Genomic DNA, 22965 nt, shown 5'->3' on the forward strand with positions numbered 1-22965 from the left:
GTGGGGTGCTGCTGCTGATGCTGGGTGCAGGTGGCTGGTGTGGGTTTAAGATCCTCTGTGGCCTGATGGGAGGATGGTGAGGTGGGGGCCAGCAGGCTTAGAGCTCCCTGGAGGATTGCTGCCCCCTTGTGTCCAAGAGTCACTGCAAGGCCATCTGTGAGGAGCGTTTAAGATAAGGGGGTCAGCTCAGGAAGACAGACCCCGCCTCCGTGTAGGTGTAGTATGGCAGGGGCCTCAAATTATTCAGACCCCCAGCAATGGAGGAACAAAATTTTTATATTGTACAGTTCAAGTCACGCCTCTTAATTAGCAGGTAATTAAAACTTTTGCTTCAATCTGCAGAGGGTCCAATCTGCATGCAGTCTACTGTGCCTATCAAATCCTGGCTGAACCCCATGGCTCAGAGTAAGCCAGCAGCAAGAGCCTGAGAGCTGGCAGGAATCTGCACTCATACATTTAAAAGGTTATGCAGATTTATGCAAATGTGCTTCAGCATTCAGGTTCTGTACTTGAATGTTTCTAACCACTTCCTTTCTTGTGAAGCTTCCATTCGCCTGGATAGCTTCTCATCTTCTCAGAAGCCTTTCATTCTACAGGTACCTGTGAGACGTGGGTGAAACATGATGCCAGAATGGTCCATCTGGTCTGCCCACAGCCACACAGTCTTCTCTTCGCCAGCTGGGAGCGGCAGCCTCAGCCTCCATGGGGGGTCCATGACAGGTCCTTCCCCATGCAAGCTGCTTCTTTTCCTCCTTTTGGAAATGCTGTCCTGCCTATATCACACCTTGAGTGGAATAAGTGCAATAAAGCTGGATCATATGGATAAAAAACTTTAATGCTAGAATGGTGTTGTCTCAGTCACTTGGCGATACTTCCTGGCATCCCCATCACCAAAAGCAGTCCCAGAGCGTCCCTTTATTCAGCCTGCTTCCCCTCCTCTTATCTGATCTCTGGCAGAGGGCACAGGAAGTCACACCACCATGCAGAGACCTTGTTGCTTGCTATGGATATATGAAGCAAGACCTCCTTACCTGTACAGAAGCAGCAACAAAAGAAAGGCAGGCAGACTGTTCTCTGCAAAAACCAAGGCAGTGCCTGAGCAAAAGCTGGCCGCTTGCTGGATTCAGAGCCTGTCAGCAGGCAGAACCGAAACACTTGACAGGCAGGTGTGGAATCCATTGCAGGTGACTGTCCAGTAACTTGAGCCCAAGAACAGCTGGTGCTCCAGCCCCCAGCCCAATCTGGGTCAAGAAAGCACCCATCCCCCTGAAGGTCCCAATCATGTAAGAAGTGCCAAAAGTGGCTCCTTGAGTCCAGCAACTTGACCTCAGAGTTTCCACACAGATGCAGGCCTACAAGCAGGAAGGCGCCTCTTCTTGCTGGCCTTTGGCTTAGTCCTCTGTTGGTAATAAGAGCCCTTCCCTACCTGGGCTTAAAGGGGATGGTGAACACCATTTTTCCCTCCTTTAATTCCCTCTCCCATGCAGCAGCATCCTCTGACTGCAGTCCCATAGCTCCTCCTCCCTGAACCCCCAAACCCTATATGTGGTTGCTGCTGCTTTCCTATTTACAGCATAGCGGATCTCTGGATTTAGGGAGGATTCCACCTGGAGAAGGTCACTGCCTGGTTCAGGTGGAATTAAGGAGGTACAAGGGGCCTCAGGGGTATGAAAGGCCTTTGTCCCTGGCCACATCTTCCCTAAAGCATCCATCGGAAGCCACCTGTTGCATGTCAAGGTCCGCCCCGCAGATTGCACTTGCCCAGGCCGGGTCTCTTACCTCCTGAGCCCCGCAGCCAGGGTGAAAGAGGACCTTGCTCACCCCAGTGGCTGCTGCGGGGCTGTCCTGGACAATGCTGAGCAAGGGCTTGTAAGGGGACTGCCCATCTAGGCCGCAACCAGCGCTGCCACTCTTGCCCAGGGGGGCTGTGCCGTCCTGGAGAGCTGAGCTGAAGGAGCGGTAACCAGCCAGGAGGGAGGCTGCTGGGCAAGGGCCAGGCTTCCCTGGGGCGTGCTGAGAGGGGCTGCCTGGCCTTGCCACTTGCTCTGCAGCTGCCATACAGGAGGAAAAGCAAAGTGAGTCTTGGGCTTCTGGGAAGACACCCTGGAAAGCAGGGTGCAGGCTGCCAGTCACAGGTGCAAGGCAAGGCCCTGAGTCATAGCTGAATGGCTGGATTTGGTCCCTGAAAGGAGAAATCTCCTCCTGCTCCTCCTCACAGACCTGTCTGAAGCTGGCCATGGGCTCCGCCACCAGGCTGCTGAAACACTTGTAGCCCGAGGGCTGGGGGGCGGCTGTGCTGCCACCCCCCCCTTGCAGACAGAGTCTGTCTGTGGTGACGGGTTGTGCCTCTGGGGAGAAGAGGGTGTGGCTGAGGGGCAGTTCCAGGGCAGCACTGCCTGGCTGGGATGAAGCCACTGTCTCTGTGCTGGTGTTGTGATAGATAGGTTCGGAAGAGGTCTCCAAAACACCACTGTGCTTGTCCAGCGGTACATCTTGAGAAAAGGGAAAAGCACTCTGCATGTGCCCCAGAGCCTGGTCCTTGAGAAGGGGGTGCTCGTCCAGGATACCAGTGCCCCCACTGCTCAGGTCCCCACTGAGAAGGTCCCTGAAGAGCTTGGCCACGGCGTCTTCATGAGGGACCTGGCAGTCTTCCTCTTTCAGAGTTTCTGGCTTGGCAGAAGCAATGCAGCTGTGAATATGCACAGGGTGCTCAAGGCCCATGTTTCCGAATGGTACCACCGCTGCTGTCACACCAGTGGCCACTTTGCTCTTGGCAGGGTTCGGAATCTGGTCCCACCATCCCTTCTTCACCCTGCAAAGCAAGAAAGCGCCACCCGTCAGTCCTTCCCGGCCCTCAGAAAGGGAGAGACAGGGCTCTGCAAGGGCTGCCTCCCCTCTGAACATCAGGAACCAATCTTCCCCCTCCCGAGGTGACTAGCAGCCAAATGCATGGCTAAAAACACCACGTGAGAGAGCTGAGGAAGACTGTTTGGCTGGAAGGAGGATGAGGAGAAGACTCAGAAGGGACAGGGGCCACTTTCCTCCTCCTTTCCTGTCAGGGTTGCAGGAAAATGCCTCTGCCACCAAGGCCTGCAACCTTCAAGCAGAAGTCACCATTTTTTAATTTGTTTTGCTGTGGGCAAAGGGCAGCCCTGGAGACAACACCTTGCAAGGCACCCAAAACCTACCTGGTGACGCAGAAGAAGCTGAAGGTAGCCAGGGCCATGATGAACACACACAGCAAGGAGATGAAAATCCAGAGGATAGACCCAGACCTTGGCTCAATCTCTGGAAGGCAAGAAGCATTTTGGTTATCTGGGTGTACAATTCACCCTGATACCCATGGGAGGCAGGCTGGCTGGCTAGCTGGCAGACAGGCACCCACTCACCTGGAAAGGGGGCAAAAGATCAGGCTCAACGCCCAGAAGCCTCAGTTGACAAAGGAGCCCAACTCACACAGCTGGAAAGAATTTCAGGTGATTTGCAGTATTTCTCCTTAGGGTTTTATTTGCCTATTGCCTTGTAGGGATGTGGTGAGGTTTATTTGTTGGTTTTAGCTTGTCTCTTGTTAGGGGAATTGCAGCCTTCCAAGTCCTTCTTTTGGAAAAGGAGTTTCCCAAATTGGGATGTGGGGATAGGCACCGACAGGCACATTTAACGCCTCATGTGTTTGGTTTCTCCTGTACATGCTAATCTAACCTTTAACCCCCTCCTGCAGTTTCAAGCCTGTTTCCCTTCAGCCAGACTTACCTTGGGCTGGGGAAAGGGGTCCTTGGGTCACCCAGCACCACCAAGGTAAGGGGCAGACAGGATTTGTACTGCTTATTATTCATGTAGCACCATCACCGCACACAGAGCAAGAGAAGCAAGAAGGTAGGTCTCTGTCCCAGGTAGTCTATCATCTCACCTTTGACCAAGGAAAAGACAACAGGCAAGGAGAAGAAAAGAGAGGAGAGCAGAGGAGGTGGAGGAAGCACAAATACAGCTACAGGCAGTATACCGTGAAGTTATATGCAGAGAAAAACCACCAGATAATGAACTTGATGCAGGAAGAGGGAGCACTGGTGGTAGCGGGGCCTGATGTGCTGTGGCACCACACTGAACCTGCTAACTTCACCCAGGGGTCTGCAGCAGAGCTGCTTTTAGCAAGCCTACCCAGGACAAGCAATCAAAGTCACTGTGGAATCTAGAAGGTCTTTCCAGTTATTTGTCTCTAGCCTGGCAAACTGCGACTGCCCCCTGCCTCTCCGCCTGTGTTGTGCCACTGATCGCTTAGTGCATTTTCATGCAGAACATTGTGCCACCTTCTTCTACTAAAACAAGTCTTCCAAATGACTAGTATCATGTGCCTTAGTCTTCAGAAAGAGGTACTGTCTACAGAAGAAAATTGTGATGAAATAAGTGAGAGGCCTGCAGTTTAATTTGATGTCCAGCTTGACTGGAAATGCAAGACCTCAGCAATGCGGGAGAAATGCTGTCGCTCACTCAAAGGGGCTGGATGGCGCACAAACGTTCCTGCTGGTGGGGTGGGAGTATTTCACAAATCCAGAAGGTTTACAGAATCCAGAAAAGAGAGAGCCCACAATGTGGAGCCCAGAACATGCAGGGATGCCAAGTGAGATGCCAACAGATTGTTAATAATAAACAGGTGCCTTGCGCAGCCCCTGCCCTAAGCACTTACCGTTTTTCCATGTGTACTCAGCACTCCAGTCACTCCAGATGCCCTTGAACAATTTAATTTTCTGCCGCACTTTTGCAACATAGGTGGTTCCTAGCGTGAGGTTATCGTCGAAGATTTTATAACGAAAGCTCTGCGTAGTGTGTTTGTGTAACTTGGGGGGGGAGAAACAGAAGCAAACAGGTTTACATTATGTGAAACACTGGGAGGGGGTTCTTCTGGTGAGTGGAATTCTTCTCTTTCCCAACTTTCTATGGAGGAAGATCATTTTGGGATGTGGTAGAAAAGCTTTTGGACTCTTATGTGACAATGGACAAGGCAATTAATTTCAGAGAACTGTTCAAGACAAGCTGCATTGGAAGCTTTGTAGATAAAGTCAAGGGGCTTGAGACCAAATGACAGAAGGCTCCAGGGTGGAAGGATCTCCTTCCCTCCCTGCTGAGTCTGGCCATTTCCCACCTGAGTGGCGGGGGGGAGGAGGGGGGGCAGCCACAGCCAGGGACCCAGGGCTGGGCTCATTCCTCCATCCAGGCAAGCAAGCAAGCGATGCAATTCAGCCCAGCCAAAGCACTAGGAGTGTGTGGAACAGGACTGAGGTGGGGGAGGCCTGGCCTGGACAGAGCCCCAGGGGCCAGGTGAAAGAGGCCTGGAGGGCCGCATCTGCCTCCCTTCCCTTAGGTTCTTGGGGGCTGGTGGCCCTGATCTCAAGCCAGTCATAAAAGCCAGCCCACTGCTCTTGTGTGCCCCCCTGGTGAGGGGCATATAATCATTTGCCAAATACATCTAAAGGCTTTTGGGCCTGCAGTTCGCTGGATCTACAGAGCTGCCCAAGGAAAGTGTTAAGGAAGGGCAGGAAGGAAGATGCCATGTCAACTGGCATGAGGCAGAGCGGGGTGGGGGGGCAGGGGCATTCTGAGGCTTTCAGGGGCCCCAACACCTCAACCTCTGCTCAGGACATAGAAGGTCCCCCCCCCCCGCAGTGTATGTGATTGGTTTAGCATTTTTAATTTTAGACTTAATGGCATTTTTAAACATGGATGAGCCTGCTACCTTGGGTTCCCTTTAGGAGGAAGGGTTGCATATAAATGTAATTAATTAACAACAATAAATTTGCAGCACTATTCCAGGTGATCGTACAGTGAGGAGCATGCTGAGAAGGTGTGCCTACCTGGTCCGTCTGGTTTATAGGCCAATAGGCAACTTCATATTCTGTTTCCGGATTTTCGTGAAGAATGTTCCCTTCTTCATAGTCATCTGCCCAGGTGAAGATGTACGAGTCATCCTTCCTGTTAACAGTCAGGTTGACAAGCGGTCGGGGTTTTACTGCATTTGGGAAGAAATCGACAAAGAGAAAGATGTGGGGAGGCAAAAGAGGTTGGGGAGTGCGCCTGCTCTCCACACAGAGCAGCCAATGTGGGCCTCTGGTTTGGAAGGAGGGGAAGGTCAAAGCAGCAGGTCCTTCTCCCTGGAAGGACAGACATACACTGCCACCCCCTTCTCTTAATTCCTTCTCACTGCTGCTTCACACCATACCGTTTCATGGCAATGCTGTGTCACACATTAACAGGATATTTTCCATGTTAGAAACTCAGATATATAAGCTAGGTACCAAATGGCTCCTTAAACCAGGGTTACAGTCACGAAAACAGAATGTCTAGTTGGCATTTTGGGGCCAAGCAGCTTGGTCCCCAAAATTTGTTCTGATCGTGCAGATAAAATATCACAGATACAGTTCTAAAGGGTGTGCTGTTAGTGTGTAAAACAGAGAAGATCCAAGGCAAAATGCACCTGGTGCCTGGCAAATTTCAAATGCTCGATGTGTTGTTCTTATGTTACCGTGTAGGAAAGCACCCTGTGGCTTTGATGTGGCTATAGAGAAACAGGCGGCCAGCAGGTCTGGGCAAGTAGCAGGCTGTGTCCATTCCAGGTGACCCCCAACATGCATACAGAGGCAAACCCCTCAATCCATTGGGGTTTTCCACAGTTGCCACATATTGCGCTGCTTTCTTGAATTCTGAGGCTTCTCCTAAGGTCTTCAAGCAGTTCCCGGGAGTAGCTTTTGCTCTTCTAGGCAGCCATTTTTTTCTCTCTCCATCAACCTCTTCCAAACTGGAGTATCCCCCTCCAGGCACCTGAAGAATAAACCTGCCACCATTCAAGGTGGTGGCTTTGCCTAACGGACTAAGATGGATGCAGGAGGGGCTAAGGAAGGTCTCTGAGCATTGATTGGTGCTAATCATGAAGACAAACCCTCCCTTCCCACCCTGCTCGTATGCTGGTCCTCTTGTCTTTTTCTTCAGAGCAGCCCCCAGGAATGCGCAAGGAGGGTCTGCCAGACCAAAGGATCCCTTACCAATTTCATCAGGGTCCACACTCGTCAACTTCCAGATCTCCTTCTTGTTGGCCTCCAGTGAGAAATGATACTTGTAGTTATCCAGTACTTCAGACCGAATGGTGCAAGTACACTTGGGGGTCACATCTGGGCCTCTCTTGTTCTTAGGAGAACACTCCCACGATTTCCTGGAACAATGGCAAGACTTAAAAGATGTTTTCAAAGTAAACAACACTCGGATTATTTCTGCCACAGCCTTGATTTGGGAAAGCTCAGCCCAAGTGAGAGAGGGGCTTTGCAATGCTTCCAGCTGCACCAGGCTGTGGATTCTCCAGACCCCCAGGAAAAGTTGCAAGTGTGTAAGAGGGGATAAATCTGTGCACCTTGAAAGCTCTCCAACAACAAATGAAAAGTATAATGAGAAACCTTTTGGATCCAGCATTTCTTATTCTCGGTTTGGAAAACTCAAAGTGACTGCAACTCAGCTCCCAGAGACATTTTGTAAAGAACCCACATCCATTTTCTGGGAAAGGTTTGGGCTGGCTACTCCTCCCAGGGTGTCTCAGAGAAGGCGAAGCCACCACAGATGCATTCTGCAGCCCTGATATCAGTAGCCACCAGGGCTGGCAGTCCAGGCCCTCAGACTACATTCCCCAGGATGGTGAGGCCTTTATATTTACCTGCCATATGTTAAGGGCCTCCTTCTCTGTAAGAGAAGCCCTGTGGCACAAGTAATGCTGAGCGAGGCTCAACAACGTTAATGTCACTTCTTTTAATTTCTCTCACTTTTTATATTATTATTACCTTACCCTGGTAAGCTTTCAGGAGGGTACCACCAGCCCTGAAAACACCCGACAGAGGAAAGAGGAGATCTGGGGGCAGTTCACATGTTTCACAGCATGACCTACCCTGGGCCATAAACTGTACTAGTCGCTGCAACACGCAGGAGGAACTCCTTGGGGCAGTCGGTGGAAGCATCCACTTCCCAGTGACAAACCACTTCGGATTCATAGTCTGTGAGGCAACTTGGCTGGATGTCCTTTGAAGACACGGCTAGGAAGAAACAGAAGAGTTTGCTTGAGTGCCAGACTGACACCAGCTGTTGTGCAGTTTTCAGAGGAAGGCGTTTTCCTGAACGAAACTTACTTCTTCAGAGGAAGAGTCCAACACAGGCCTATGCAGAAGAAGCCCCTGCGAAGCCCCACTCCAGCCCTCCAAGGTGCCTCCAAGGTGCCCCACTCCAGCCCTCCAAGGTGCCATTGTGTTAGTCTGGAAAAGCCTTAGAAAAAGTCCTTCAAAGCCTTAAATTCTCAACAACAACAACAATAATTTATTATTTATACCCCGCCCATCTGGATGGGTTTCCCCAGCCACTCTGGGCAGCTTCCAACAAAACACTAAAATACAATAACCTATTAAACATTAAAAGCTTCCCTAAACAGGGCTGCCTTCAGATGTCTTCTAAAAGTTTGGTAGTTGTTTTTCTCTTTGACATCTGGTGGGAGGGCGTTCCACAGGGCGGGTGACACTACCGGGAAGGCCCTCTGCCTGGTTCCCTGTAACTTGGGCTTCTCGCAGTGAGGGAACCGCTGGAAGGCCCTCGGCGCTGGACCTCAGCTGACTGCTGCTTCTTTTTCCTCCTCCAAGTGCTTTGGGTTGCTCACCTCACCATTTATAATGCTCTCCTAAGAACATGAAAGTAGCCCTGCCGCTGGAGTTGTTAGATACTGAAGGTAAAAACTTATCTAAAATGTACAAGCTTTTGCTGGACTGGCATACGAAAGATGAACAAGTTAAATCGGTGATGATAGACTGGGCAAGAGATTTAGGACATAACATAATGTTTGAGGACTGGGAAAGATTGTGGAAGAAAGGGGTGAAGTTCACCGCATGTACTTTGTTAAAGGAAAATATTATGAAAATGATGTAGAGATGGTATTTGACACCTGTAAAATTAGCAAAGATGTATCATAATTGTGATAATACATGTTGGAAATGTAAAGAAAAGGAAGGAACATTCTTTCATATGTGGTGGACCTGCTCCAAGGTGAAAGACTTCTGGGAAAAGATTTATAATGAATTGAAAAAAATGTTGAAATATACATTTATAAAGAAACCAGAGGCCTTTCTTCTTGGAATAACAGGTTCGGAATTGCCCAAGAAAGATGTTAATCTATTTTTGTATGCCACAACTGCGGCTCGTATTTTGTTAGCTAAAAAGTGGAAAACTCAAGAATTACCAACAGTAGAAGAATGGCAGATGAAGATGATGGATTGTATGGAGCTAGCTGATCTAACCGGAAGAGTCCGCGACCAGAAGGAGGAGGAACATCACGAAGAATGGAAGAAATTTAATGATTATTTAGTTAAATTTGTTAAGCTAAAATAACTGGAAATAGCGTCCAGACACTTAAAGGGCTTAGGATTGTATCTATGTTAACTGATAAAATAATATGTTTAATACAAGAAGGAGAAGATTTAAAGATGTTAATGTTTAATTTAAAGGGTATTAAAATTGGGATTTGGAAAACCGTTATAAGGATATGCAATGAAATTCAACTAAGGGAAAACGAGGAAGTCGTTTTACCAAGTAAAAAACTGTTATTTTCAATAAGGTTATGATTTATGTCTGTTATGTTTTGTTTGTTTTATGTTTTTGTTTGTCAATGATATTGTAAAAACTAATAAAATTTTTGCAAAAAAAAAAAAAAGAAAAGAAAAGAAAAGAAAAGAAAGTAGCGCTGCCACTGGATCAGGCCAAAGGGGCCCATCTAGTCCAGCATCCTGCTCTCTCAGTGAATGACCAGATGCCCCAGTGGGAAGCCTGCAAGTGGGATTCAAGCGCAAGAGACTCCCCACCTCCTGTGATTTCCTGCAACTGAGATTTGGAAGTGTTTCCGTGTCTGTTCTGAATCTTCCAACATTAAGCATCACTAGGTGTCCTTGACTTTTAGCATTATGAGAGACAAAAGAAAACTTCCCTATCCACTTTCACTATACCACGCATAATTTTATAAAATTTTCTATCCTGTCACCTCTTTCTCGCCTCCTTATCTGCTGCTGCTTATCTGTCTAAAATTTCTAGCAGGGTTGTTCTACTTTTCCGCCACCCAAGCCACTCCTCTGCTTCTCACAGTGCAATCCTGGGCATGTCTACACAGAAACAATTCCCACTGAGTTCTGTAGCAACTTGAAGACTGAAAGGTCTATCATTCCAAAGCTTAGGGCCTTAGGCCAACAAGAAACTATTTCTTCTTCTTCCTGCAACAGACTAAGTGACTCCCCCTGCTGGAACTTGCTGCAAAATGCTCAGGCAGGATTGCAGCTTGCGAGATGGCATCTTTGCCACGGTCTGCTTCCTTGCACCGCTTCTCCTGTTCCTGGCGTTCCTACAACAACATGCCCCATTGACCTCCCTGCAACATGGCCCCATTGACCTCTCTGCTCCAGGCTGAGCCAGGACATCTCCAGATCAGCTTGCGCAACCCTCCAGATGCTTATTTTCCTATCAAACACGCACAAGGCAGCTTTGCCTCTAGTTTCGGTTCCTCAAAAGCAGCAGAGGGAGCAAACTTCCCTTTTCATCTTCAGCAGAAAAGCCATGAAGAAATGAAACAGACTAGATGCTCCCCAGGAGGTGAGGGGAGATGGGTGGCATCCGTCCCCCAAGGGAGAGGGAGCCCCTTCCTGCCAACCCAGCCACATTCCTACACTGACTCAGGAAACTCTCTCTCGCTCCCCATCCCCTGAAATCTCAGGGCAGACCAAGTTGACTCTCTCAACATGGAAGCAGCCACGAGGAAGGACCACTCTGCCTCCTGTCCTCATAGTGGCCAACCAGGTGCCCCAAAAGGAAGATGCTCACAAACAGGAGCATCCCCCCACTGCTGTTTCCAGTAAGTGGCATTATTCAGAGGCATTTACTGCCTCTGATACTGGAGGGAAAACCATCATCATGGCTAGTAGCTATTGGGAGACCTCTCCTCCACCTCTACTGTGGATTTGTCTCATCCTGTCTAAGTCGCCCAAGTGAGAAGCCATCACTGCCTCTTGTGGAAGTGAGTCCCATAATGTTTTAAATGTGTGGGGAAGACCTTATTTTTGTCTTCCAACATCCTTGGACGTCCCCAATGAGTTCGCCTGTTAAGGAGGGAGGGGGAGAAAAACATCTGCCCAATATACCGTAAAAATTAAACTGTTGCGCTACTAAAGAGAAGTAGGAAGGCTCTCCTGAGGTGGGAGACAGATGGAAAATCCAGACTCAAGAAGAACAATAGAATCACAAAATTGTAGGGTTGCTAGAGAGCCCACCTGCCTGCAGTGCAGGAATCACAGCTAACAACTGGGCTCCATGGCCTGGCTAGCAGACTGCTCCACCTCTACCTGCACCCCACTGGGAAAGCCTTCGCTCAGGGACAGAGCACCTGCTATGCATGCAGAAGGTCAAGGTTCAATCCCAAATGGCAGCATTTCCAGGGAGGGCTGGAGAAACCTTGCCTGAAACCTTGGAAAGCAAGTGCTTATAGTCCGTGTACATCATGGGTAGGCAAATTAAGGCCTTCTAAATCCGGCCCACGGACGGTCTGGGAATCAGCGTGTTTTTACATGAGTAGAATGTGCCCTTTTATTTAAAATGCATCTCTGGGTTATTTGTGGGCCATAGGAATTCGTTCTCCCCTCCTCAAAATATAGTCCGGCCCCCCACAAGGTCTGAGGGACAGTGGACAGGCCCCCTGCTGAAAAAGTTTGCTGACCTCTGGTGTAGAAAATATGGGCCGACCACCGAGCCCCCCCCCCCCCCCCCCCGCGCTGGACACTTACTGATGATGGCAGGAGGAACCTAGCCTGTTTATGGAGACAGGAGTATAAATGGGGTGTGTGTGGTGGGTGCCTGGCTTATTGTAGAGATTCAAAAGCTGCAAGGACCGTCCTAAGGGTATGGTAGTAAAACCCAGGGCAACCCCAGACCCAGCAAAACTTCTTAAACACCTCCTCACCAACCCACAACACCAGGAATTAGAGCCAGAAATGCTCCTGCCGCAGGAGTCAAATCCTAGGGGGCCGATGGGTCTCCCCTTCCCCCCAGTTGATGGGCATTGCCTTTCAAATGGTGTGGGTGCACAGCATCATGTGGTCGATTATGGGGCGGGGCTTAACCCCCCCCCCATAATATTGTATTCAACTTGGCACGCCTGCTTCGTGGAAACCTGACCCAAGCAAGCAACCCGCCCAAGCCTGGAAAAGCTTCCAAGAGGCTGAACCTCGGCAGGAGGGTCCCCGTCGCCCCTCGAGGAGTCTCTGGGTGCGCAACTGCAACGGCCGGGGGAGCCTCGCTCTCCGCTCGGCTGGCCGCGCCCGGACTCTCCCTATTGCTGCCGAGGGAAGCGGCTTTCCTCCGCGGAGACTTACTGTGCCAAAGCGAGCAGGTGAGGAAGACGGAGAGGAGGAGGAGGAGGCCGGGCTTCCTCCGGGGACCCCCGAAACCCGTCCCGCCGTCGGCCATCCGGAGAGTCGGGAACGAAGGGCGCCGGGCCCTGCCGGGAAGAGGCAACAAGGTCGAGCGGCCCGCTTCCCTCCTTCTGCCAGTGCCAGCCCGGCCGCCAGGCGCGGAGCCAGGCGAAGCGGAGCTCAGGAGACGCCCGCCCGCTCCCGCTTGGCTTGACCTGGCTGCCCGTAGTGCCGGAGCCCCTTCCGCTGCTGCCTGCTTGGGTGACGGGCTGCTCCACTCGGTGGGTGGGAAGGAAGGGCGGGCCTCCCTCCGCGCGTCCCGGGGCGGCTCTCTAAGCAAATTCGGCCTCGTCCCGCCTCCCCCGGGGTTCCGGCCAGCGCTCGTGCGTAAAGCGAAAGGGAATCCCGGAGGGGAGAGGGCCCGGGGAGGGGGGAGCGGAGACTCGACGGCGACCGGGAGCCCTTCGCGACTCGCCGACTCCAGCCCCCTTGGGCCACGCGCCCTCCACTGCTACGGCTGCTGTCCGGGAAGCGCTGGGTTACGCCCCGGCCCTCCTCCTGGGGCGCGGAATTGCCTGCCGAACCCGGCCCCTTCCCGCCTTTGACGGGAATTCCCAGCCAGCCTGGAAGCCCTCCCTGGCAAGGCTCGCACCAAACTCGGCTACAACAGACTGCGATCGGTGTCTCCTGAGCATGTGCAGAGTGCTCGCGGCGCGGGACGACCACGCCAGCCCCGTGGTGTGCGCGCGCAGCCAAGTCAGTCCGGGCTCTGGAGTCGTGGCGTTACAACCATTTTGGCCTGTTTCAGCTGCAGCTGAACTCATCTACTCTTATTACCTTTCCTATAAGAGCAGGTGAAAGTTGACCAGGTAGATCATTGGAGGAGGGGGGGAGAAGCAGGAGTCTATGGGGCCCAGGAGGGGTGCTAAGAAGGAAGAGGTGGGGTTTTTGGAAGTAGAAAGGTAGGAAATGGCTTAACTGGTGCTTGCATCAAGGTTTCCACATGCACCTCCTCTTCCCACTGAACAGTACTGTCACTGGGATGCAGTTACTCATTGACAAGTTAGCCAGTGTGCTGGAGTGAATCTTCCTTATTTAGACCTTTTCTGTATTGCCTTAATTATAGATAGGCAGCCATGCCACCTTATACTAAGTCAGACCATTGTCTACACTGATTGGCAATCGCTCCCCAAGGCTTTCAGGTAGGGTGTGTCTCTCAGCCCTACCTAGAGATGCTGGGGACAAAAATGGAATGGCAGAAAAAATTATTTGAGTACGCTGAGATGGCAAGTCTAATGGGGAAAGTTAGGAATCATGGCCACCAAAAAATTAACACAGAATGGGACAAATACAGACAATGCCTTAAAGATCGTTGTAAATATCTGAAATCTGAAATGACTCCTGCAAGGTGACATAACTTATGGATATATTAGATAAATATAAATTAGATGTTATTCAATAAGCAGCTAATATAGAATTGTAGAGGACCCACGTTCAGGTGGAGGGAAATCTTGTTACTTTACTATATCTTTGATGGAGAGTGATAATTGGGATGTATACTGAAAAATCAATAAAGATTAAATGCAATTTTTTTTAATTAAAAAAATGCTGGGGACTGAACCTGGAACCTTCTGCATACATACAGAGCAGACACCACTGAGCTGCAATGACCCTTCCCTGACTACAGTGGTACCTCAGGTTACAGACGCTTCAGGTTACAGACTCCGCTAACCCAGAAATAGCATCTCGGGTTAAGAGCATCCTTCAGGATGAGAACAGAAATCGTGTGGCAGTGGCGCGGCGGCAGTGGGAGGCCCCATTAGCTAAAGTGGTGCTTCAGGTTAAGAACAGTTTCAGCTTAAGAACTGACCTCCAGAACGAATTAAGTTCTTAACCAGAGGTACCACTGTATATATAAAAATAACTATGTGAACATATCTCTAAAGCAGTATGCTGAAAGCGACAGGTACTACAGAACCACACAATAAAACCATCAGGACTAGTTTCTGATAAATAAATGCTGCTATCAATTCCTTCACCTTCGGATACATCTCCCCACTCAACCCCTCCCACCAGCCTGGGCTCAAACAAACACAGAGCACTCCAAAAATCTCAGAAGAAAGGGGGCTTCCTGGAACCTGCTGACACTGCCCTAGTCTTGCTTTTACGAATAGACCCCATGCAGACTGTACTGTGTCCTGTTCAGCACTCAGCTTACTTGCACTGCACACACCCGGGTCCAGGAGGCAGCAGGTTTCGTTTGGTGAGTTTCCCGGGGGGTCCAAAGGGTGGTACATAAAACTGAGTATAGGGGTGTCCTTTCCCTGGCCTCTGCATCCCTCTCATCTAAGGACCTTGCGCCACTTGCCATTTCTCAAGCTAGCAGACTTCATAGGGTTTCTGGGAAGGTAAAAGAGGATTCTCGCATGCACAGCACCCCCAGCTCCTCAGAATGACCTTGCTCCCCTTCACCCCCCACCCCTCGTTCTGGCCTGAGTTGCAGTTCATTTCAGTGTTATTGCAGGTCAGCATGTATCTGTGAGAAATAGTGGTTTGGTATCTGTCCATCTTCAGGCGTGTTCTTGAGGGACTACGTGGCACAGAAACACACATGCACAACAAAGCCTGTGTCATAGCTGTCAATTTTCAGATTTGAAAATAAGGGATCAGCAGCCTCGAAAATAAGGGATCAGCAGCCTCACCTGTCCCGGGGACAGTATACGGGATATCTAACAATCCGGGATAGCAGCAGGAAGTGGCGCTGGAATAAGGGAATTTCCCGCAAAAAAAAGGAAGGTTGACAGCAATGGCCTGTGTTAGTGTACTCTTTAATATAGTTCAGTCCAGGTATGAGGCGGGAGCCTTGCAAAGCTTGTGCTGCCTGCCAAGTCAGTTCCTGGAAGGGGTAGAGGCATAGGGGGCCCAATGAGTTATTCCTTCCAAATCAACTTTAAGGGTGCCAAGCACAACTCCCTTGGACCTCTGTGTGTGAAATTTGGCAGGCTTCATCCCCTGAAAAGGGGATGCTAAGCTCACAGATTCCACCCATTTCTGCCTGAAAGGAGAAAAGGGTTAATAATTTGGTGCTCCCCTAGTATTGTTTTCTGTTATCAGCAGCCCAATTTACAATAGCCCGATATTGGAAACAATCTATAGAACTCCCCACTGAGATCTGGTTAAATAGTATTTGGAGTGTGGCTCTGTTGGAAGGCCTTACTTGCCACAAAAGTGTAATTAAAGGCACTTCAAGGATAGACACTTTTGGTGATGTTGGCTTCCTTTCTTTTCCTTTATAAATGAGACGGAAGATACTTTTATTCCACTTTCAACACAGGAATCTCTGTGGAGAGGCTACTTGAATTGATAATACATAACTTATTGCATGTGCACTATGTACTACGTATGGAATTTAATAAGAATGGACCACTGGACAAGTTAATGTAGTTGTGTGTTCTTGTCTTTATTTAAATGAGAAACAATAAAAATCATTGGGGTGACTTCAGAAAGAGGTATTGTTTACAGCAGAGAATTGCACTGAATTAAGTGAGAGGCCTGCATATTAATTTGATGTCTAGCTGACTGGAAATGCAAGACCCCAGCAGTGTGAGAGAAATGCTGTCGCTCACTCAAAGGGGCTGGATGATGCACAAACGTTCCTGTGGGTGGGGTCGGAATATTTCACAAATCCAGAAGGTTTACAAAATCTAGAAATAAAGAGCCCACAATGTGGAGCCCAGAACACACAGGGATGCCAACACATTGCTAATAATAAACAGGTGCCCTACCCGATCCACCCATCTGTTTTCCAAATTACTGGGATGCTCCAATCACTCCAGGTGTTCCCGTAGAAATAATTTTTCTGACGCACTTTAGCAAAATGGAAAGTTGCTGGCATGAGACTCCCTATGGCGATGTTAAGTTGCCTGTCCGTCGTCATGCGTCTACGTGCCTTTGGAGGGGGGGGAAAACCGAGAAGCAAACAGGTTTACATTATGTGGTCCTTCCCACGCCACAGGAAAACACTGGGAGGGGGTTCTTCTGGTGAGTGGAATTCTTCTCTTTCTCAACTTTCTATGGAAGGAGATAATTTTGGGATATGGTAGAAAATTGCTTTTGGACTCTTATGTAGCAATGGACAAGGGAATGAAAGCTTTGTAGATGAAGTCAAAGGGCTTGAGACCAAATGCCAGAAGGCTCCAGGGCAGAAGAATCTCCTTCCCTTCCTCCTGAGCCTGGCCATTTCTCACCTGAGGGGTGGGGGGACAGCCACAGCCAGGGACCCAGGGCTGGGCTCATTCCTCCATCCAGACAAGGAAGAAAAGATGCAATTCAGCCTAGCCAAAGAACCAGGAGTGTGTGGAACAGCAATGGGGCGGTGAAAGAGGCCTGGAAGGCTGCATCTGCCACCCCTCCCCTAGGTTCTGTGATCCAAAGGAAAGCAATGAATGGCTTGGGGCTGGTGGCCCTGATCTCAAGCCAGTCTACTCTGAGAAGTCATAAAAGCCAACCCACTGTTCTTGTGTGTGCCCCACTTGTGAGGGGCATAAAATCATCTGCCAAATATATTGTTATAGATTTAGGATAAACCCTAGAAATTAATAAATGCTACTCCTGTAGTGATGGCTGAAAACCACATATATTCCCCTTTTCTTAAATGCAGCTCTGCACACTGGTCTGCATAGGCAACTAGGGCAATCTGCCTGTCTATTTTGCCACAAAGAGCAGCTGAACATATGTATTGTTGTGTGCATGTGGTGGTGGTGAGGGCAATGACTTTCACTAGAACAAATGGATTCTGTGAATGGTCCTTGATAGACATCAGAGAGAACAATGAAGGCACTTTCTCATGCAGAGCTGCCCAAAGAAAGTGTCATGGAAGGGCAGGGAAGATGCCATGTCAACCAGCATGAGGCAGAGCAGGGGGGTGGGGAGAGGGGTATTCTGAAACATCAACCTCTGCTCAGGACACAGAAGCCCCCCCCCCCAGTGTATGTGGTTGTTTTAGTATTTTTAATTTTTGTTTTAATGGCATTGTTTTAACATGGATGAGCTTACCACCCTGGGTTCCCTTTGGGAGGAAGGGTGGGATATAAATGTAATTAACTGATTAACAATAATAAATTTGCAGCACTATTCCAGGTGATTGTACAGAGAGGAGCATGCTGGGAAGGTGTGCCTACCTTGTCCTCCAGCATGCCTTCTTGCGCAAAGGCAACTTCATAGTCTGTTTCCGAATTTTTATGGAGAATGTTCTTTTCATTATAGCCATCTTCCCAGGTGAGGATGTATCCGCCATCCGCCATCTCAATTCTCAGTCTGACAGGCTGTCGGGGTTTCACTGCATTTGGGAAGAAGACAACAAAGAGAAGGATGTGGGGAGGCAAAAGGGGCTTGCCTCTCAGGGAAGACAACACGGGCCTCTGCTTTGTAAGGAAGGGCTGGTCAAAGCGGCAGACTTTTCACCCTGGAGGACAGACCTCAACCTCTCCAAGTTCTCTCCAGAACTGGAGTATCCCCCTCCAAGCACCTGAAGAAGGGGGCTCTCCATTGCAAAGGTTTCTGCCACAATAAACCTGCCACTGTTTAAGGTGGTGACTTTGCATAACGTACTAAGACGGATGCAGGAGCAGCTAAGGAAGGTCTCTCAGCATTGATCGGTGCTAATCATGAAGACAAATGATCTGTGCCCACCACACTTGTATTCTGCTAATCTTGTCTTGTCAGATCAGCCTCTTGTCAGATCAGCCTCTAAGGATGCGCAAGAAGGATCTTGCAGACCAAAGGATCCCTTACCAATTTTACGAAGGTCCTTCATTGTCGTCTTCCAGATCTCTTTCCCATTGGCCTTCAGCAAGAAACGATACTTGAAATAATCCAGTTCTCTAGTCCGAATGGTGCAAGTACACTTGGGGGTCACACCCGGGTCTCTCTTGTTCTTAGGAGAACACTCCCACGATTTCCTGGAACAATGGCAAGACTTAAAAGATGTTTTCAAAGTAGACAACACTCGGATTATTTCTGCCACAGCCTCGATTTGGGAAAGCTCAGCCCAAGTGAGAGAGGGGCTTTGCAATGCCTCCAGCTGCACCAGGCTGTGGATTCCCCAGGAAAAGTTGCAAGCGTGCAAGACGACATAAATCTGTGCACCTTGGAAGTTCTCCAACCACAAGTGGTCCAGTGAAAAGTATAATGAGAAACCCTTTGGATCCTGCGTTTCTTATTCTGAGTTTGGAAAACTCACAGTGGTAAGGAGGGTACCACCAGCCCCAAAAACGCCCAACAGAGGAAAGAGGGGATCGGGTGGCAGTTCTCACATTTCAAGCATGACCTACTTTTGGCCACTGAATCGTTTAGTCGTTGTAACATGCAGGAGGAACTTCCTGCGGCAGTCGGTAGAGGCGTCCACTTCCCAGGAACAACCCACTTCGGAGTCATAGTCTGTGAAGCACCTTGGCTGGATGCCCTTTGAGGATACAGCTAGAAAGAAACAGAAGAGTTTGCTTGAGTGCCAGACTGACACCAGCTGTTGTGCATCATCTCCAGATTTTCAGAGGAAAGCAGTGTAGGAATGTTTTACCCAATGCAACTTACATATTCAGAGGAGGCCTACCCAGAAAGGGCCTGTGCAAAGCCACACTTTGGCCCTCCAAGACTCCACTGCAGAAAGGGATAGAATCTCTGCTCTACTTCTGTTTTTTCAGGCAGAGCCGTAATTACAGGGGGGCTAGCCAGGTTTTTTTGCCCTGAGTGAAGCCTCCAAATGGGTGCCATTGAGGCTCTTAAGCTCTGTGTGTGTGTTCCAAGCTGTGTCTTTGACAAGGGTGAAATAAAGCCTAGATCTGAGTCTGGCCGAGAGGGACCTTGTGTGTGTGTGTGTTTTGTGTGTGTGCATATATGTGTATGTGTGTGTGTGTGTGTGTGTGTGTGTGTGTGTGTGTATAGTTTTTAAAAAATACTCCTGCGGTAGAGAATGCATTTTGTCTGAGTCTGGAAAGCTAACTCTGCCTCTGCCTTAGAAAGCCTTAAATTTCTATGTTGACTGCTGCTTGTTTTTCCTCCTCCGGGTACATTGGGTTGCTCCCCTCAATGTTTATAAAGCTCTCCTAGCCCTGCCACTTGATCAGGCCAAAGGGGCTCATCTAGTCTAGCATCCTGTTCTCTCAGATGCCCCAGTGGGAAGCTTGCAAGCAGTATTCAGACACAAGAGACTCTCTACCTCCTGTGGTTTCCTGCAAATGGGATTTGGAAGGGTTTCCATGTTTTGATTAGAGGCAGAGTACGGTCATCATGGTGGTAGCCACCGACAGTCCTGCCCTCTTTGAAATTGGATTAAAGCCATCTAATTTGTTGGCCATCATTGCCTCCTGTGGGAGCAAGTTCCACATTTTAACTCTGTGCTGGATGAAGTTCTTCCTTTTATCTGTTCTAAATCTTCCAACATTAAGCATCGCTAGATGTCCTTGACTTTTAGCATTATGAGAGAAAGAAGGAAACTTTTCTCTATCCAGTTTCACTCCCCCTGCTTTGCGAAATGTGCAGGCAGGACGCAGCTTATCTGAGCTAGTGGTGCCCCTCGGTTCATTTCCTTGACTGCTTCCTTGAGCCACTTCCTATGCAACACAGCTGTGCTCCAGATTGTGCCACGACATCTCCAGCTCTGCTTACTCAGCCCTCTGGAAATGAAACAGCCACAGGACTAGCACACCCCCCCCCTGGAGGTAAGGGGCAGTGTCTGTCTTCCAAAGGTGAGAGGCCCTTCCCAACTGCCCAGCCGCTCTCCTATACTGACTCTGGGATATCAATCTCTCTCCTGCATCCCCTGAAATCTCAGGGTGGACCAAGTGGACTCCTTCAAGATGGAACTGAACAAAGCTCTGGTAACAAGGAACCATTTTAGGGGGCTTTCCATTTGGACTTGTCGCACGTTGAAATGTTAGGAGCTCGCAGCCCTGGGAATTTTATTGAAGCAGGGGAAAGAAGCACAGCACGGAATAAATAAAACCCTTTCCCCTTCATGATCACCTAAGTGTGGATCTCCAAATTCTCCCCCTCAATTCCCTGAGCCCTCCCCCCCCCTTGCTCTTGCTCCCTACCATAGGAGCCAACTCTAAGGGGCAGAGGGGGCTTTGGTCTCACTAATAAAATATTTGAGAGGGCTGCCCTCCCCCAAGTTGATGGGTATTGCCATTCAAATGGTGTGGGTGCACCGGATCATGTGATCAATTATGTGGGGTTTGGGCTCCCCCCCCCGCCATATTTTATTCAAGTTGGCAACCCTGCTCCCTACCATGGGAGTGGCCAGGCTTTATGTTGGGGGGGCAGAACCTGGGTTACTTTTTATTGATTTACTTTATTTAGGGGGGCAGCTGCCCCCCTTTTGCTATACCCATGCTACCCACTGGACTTTCTCCAAGAGGGCAATTCACTCAGCCCAGGAAACAGGCAGCATATATGCCACCCTTTTCCCCACACTCTTGGAAATCTCTCTCGCTCCCCATCCCCTGAAATCTCAGGGCAGACCAAGTCGACTCCCTCAACATGGAAGCGGCCACGAGGAAGGACCACTCTGGCTCCTGTCCCCATACCGGCCAACCAGATGCCCCAAAGGGTAGAAGCTCACAAACAGGACCTGGGCACAGCAAGAGCAATTGCCCCCACTGCCGTTTCCAGTAAGTGGCATTACTCAGAGGCATTTACTGCCTCTGACACCGGAGGGAAAACAGTCATCGTGGCTAGTAGCCACTGACAGCCCTCTCCTCCTCCTCTTTCTGCATGAATTTGTCTCATCCTGTCTAAGTTGTCCAAGTTAGATGCCATCACTTGTGGAAGAGAGTCCCATAATGTTTTAAATGTGTGGGGAAGACCTTGCTTTGGTCACCCAACATCTAGCTTCCTTGGACGCCCCCAATGAGTTCGTCTGTTAAGGAGGGAGGGGAAAGAACAACATCTGCCCAATATACCATTGGAGCAATGGATCCAAACTACAAGAAAAAAGATTCCACCTAAACATTAGGAAGAACTTCCTGACAGTAAGAGCTGTTCGACAGTGGAATTTGCTGCCAAGGAGTGTGGTGGAGTCTCCTTCTTTGGAGGTCTTTAAGCAGAGGCTTGACAACCATATGTCAGGAGTGCTCTGTGCTCTGATGGTGTTTCCTGCTTGGCAGGGGGTTGGACCGATGGCTCTTGTGGTCTCTTCCAACTCTATGATTCTATGATTCTACCAGAAAAATTATACTGTTGCACCACTAAAGAGAAGTAGGAAGGAGCTCCTGATGCAAACAGGGGCGAGACAGACGGAGCACCCATGAACTCAAGAAAATTCATAGAATCACATAACTGTAGGGTTAGTGACGTCACCTAGCCCCTTTGCAGTGCAGGAATCACAGCTAAAGTGCTGCCAGTCCGTGTAGATAATATGGATAATGCAACTTAAGACCCCAAGTCATTGCCCCCCTCACACCCAATAACTATGGCTGGACGTATGCTGATGGTGGTGAGAGGAATGCAGCCGGCTTATGGAGAGGGGAAGAAATGGGGCCGGATGGTGGGTTCCTGGCTTATTGCAGAGTTTCAAAAGCCACTTTTTAGGGCAACGAGTCTCCAAAGGTGGCTTCCACCATGCAGTCATAAAACCCAGAGCAACCCAGACCCAGCAAAAAGTCTTAACTCACTCCCACACCACCCGCAACAATACCAGAAAAGCAGGCCTCCTGGAAACCTGACCCAAGCAGCCTCAGCCCATTTCAACCCATCCAAGCCTTGGAAATCTTCCAGGCAGCTGAAACCTGGCAGGAAGGTCTCCGCCGTCCCTCCTGGCCTCGCTCTCTGCCCGGCGGGCTGCCCAGCTGCCCTCCTGCAGAGGGAAGCAGCTTTCCTCCATGGAGACTTACTGTGCCAAAGCGAGCAGGCGAGGAAGATGGAGAGGAGGAGGAGGCAAGGCCTCTGGGGCCCCCCAAGGCCCGTCCTGCCGTTGGCCATCCGGAGAGCTGGTGATGGAATGTGCCTGGGAAGAGACAACAACGTTAATGCCTTTTGAAAGCCTGTTGGCCGCCTCCAGATGCGTGCCTGTGGAGGTAGACTGCCACAGGCAATGGGGGCTCTGCAGATTTAGCTGAACCCTAGAGCGATTTTCACTATGGAACGCCACCCGCTTACCTGTGTGAAGGGATTAGGGAGCCCCCCCTTTTATTCAAGGCCCAACTGAGAGCAAGGCCCAGCCCCTTTGCAACAGTCATAGCCAGCATCCAACAGGCAGAAGCCACGAGACATTGGCCAGTTGCCCAGCTGTGGCCAACCACTTGTCCTGCCCTTCAGGCCTTCGGCTTCTATGAGGAGCTGGGAGGAGACTGGGCCAAGGGGGCTCAGATGCTAGGGCCCCAAAACACTCACCACTACTGACCCCCTTTCTATGTGGCTTTCTGGGTCTCTTTGCTTTGCTGTACTTGCCGCTAATGCTGCCTGGTTGCTTCTACAGGGAGCCTCAGCCCAGGGATATTGCTGCCTGGGG

General features: G+C 49.8%; 1 protein-coding gene across 2 annotated transcripts; it reads right to left on the bottom strand.

Annotated features, from left to right (window-relative positions):
* Positions 1-814: 814 nt before the first annotated feature.
* Positions 815-22791, bottom strand: IL4R (interleukin 4 receptor). Of its 2 annotated transcripts, XM_079952773.1 has the most exons (8): positions 22614-22791; positions 22349-22461; positions 7919-8063; positions 7032-7198; positions 5847-6001; positions 4682-4832; positions 3189-3288; positions 815-2812 (listed from the first exon to the last, which is right to left on the bottom strand). In XM_079952773.1, the coding sequence occupies exons 1-8, from the start codon at positions 22700-22702 to the stop codon at positions 1660-1662; spliced, it is 2073 nt and encodes a 690-aa protein (XP_079808899.1). In that variant the 5' UTR covers positions 22703-22791; the 3' UTR covers positions 815-1659. The 2 variants fall into 2 exon arrangements, with proteins under 2 accessions (XP_079808899.1, XP_079808900.1); XM_079952774.1 differs by lacking the exons at positions 22349-22461; positions 22614-22791 and adding an exon at positions 12420-13272.
* Positions 22792-22965: the final 174 nt, after the last annotated feature.

This window comes from Podarcis cretensis (genome assembly GCF_951804945.1).
Source record: "Podarcis cretensis genome assembly, chromosome: 14".
Lineage (NCBI taxonomy): Eukaryota > Metazoa > Chordata > Lepidosauria > Squamata > Lacertidae > Podarcis > Podarcis cretensis.

Coding starts and splice junctions, on each gene's coding strand:
- IL4R (XM_079952773.1), bottom strand. CDS start 22,702: ATGCTGGCTATGACTGTTGCAAAGGGGCTGGGCCTTGCTCTCAGTTGG. Junction 8,064..22,348: donor CGCCTGCTCGCTTTGGCACA/GTAAGTCTCCAT, acceptor GTTTCTTCCTAG/CCGTGTCTTCAAAGGACATC. Junction 3,289..4,681: donor TGAGTACACATGGAAAAACG/GTAAGTGCTTAG, acceptor CTTGCCTTCCAG/AGATTGAGCCAAGGTCTGGG.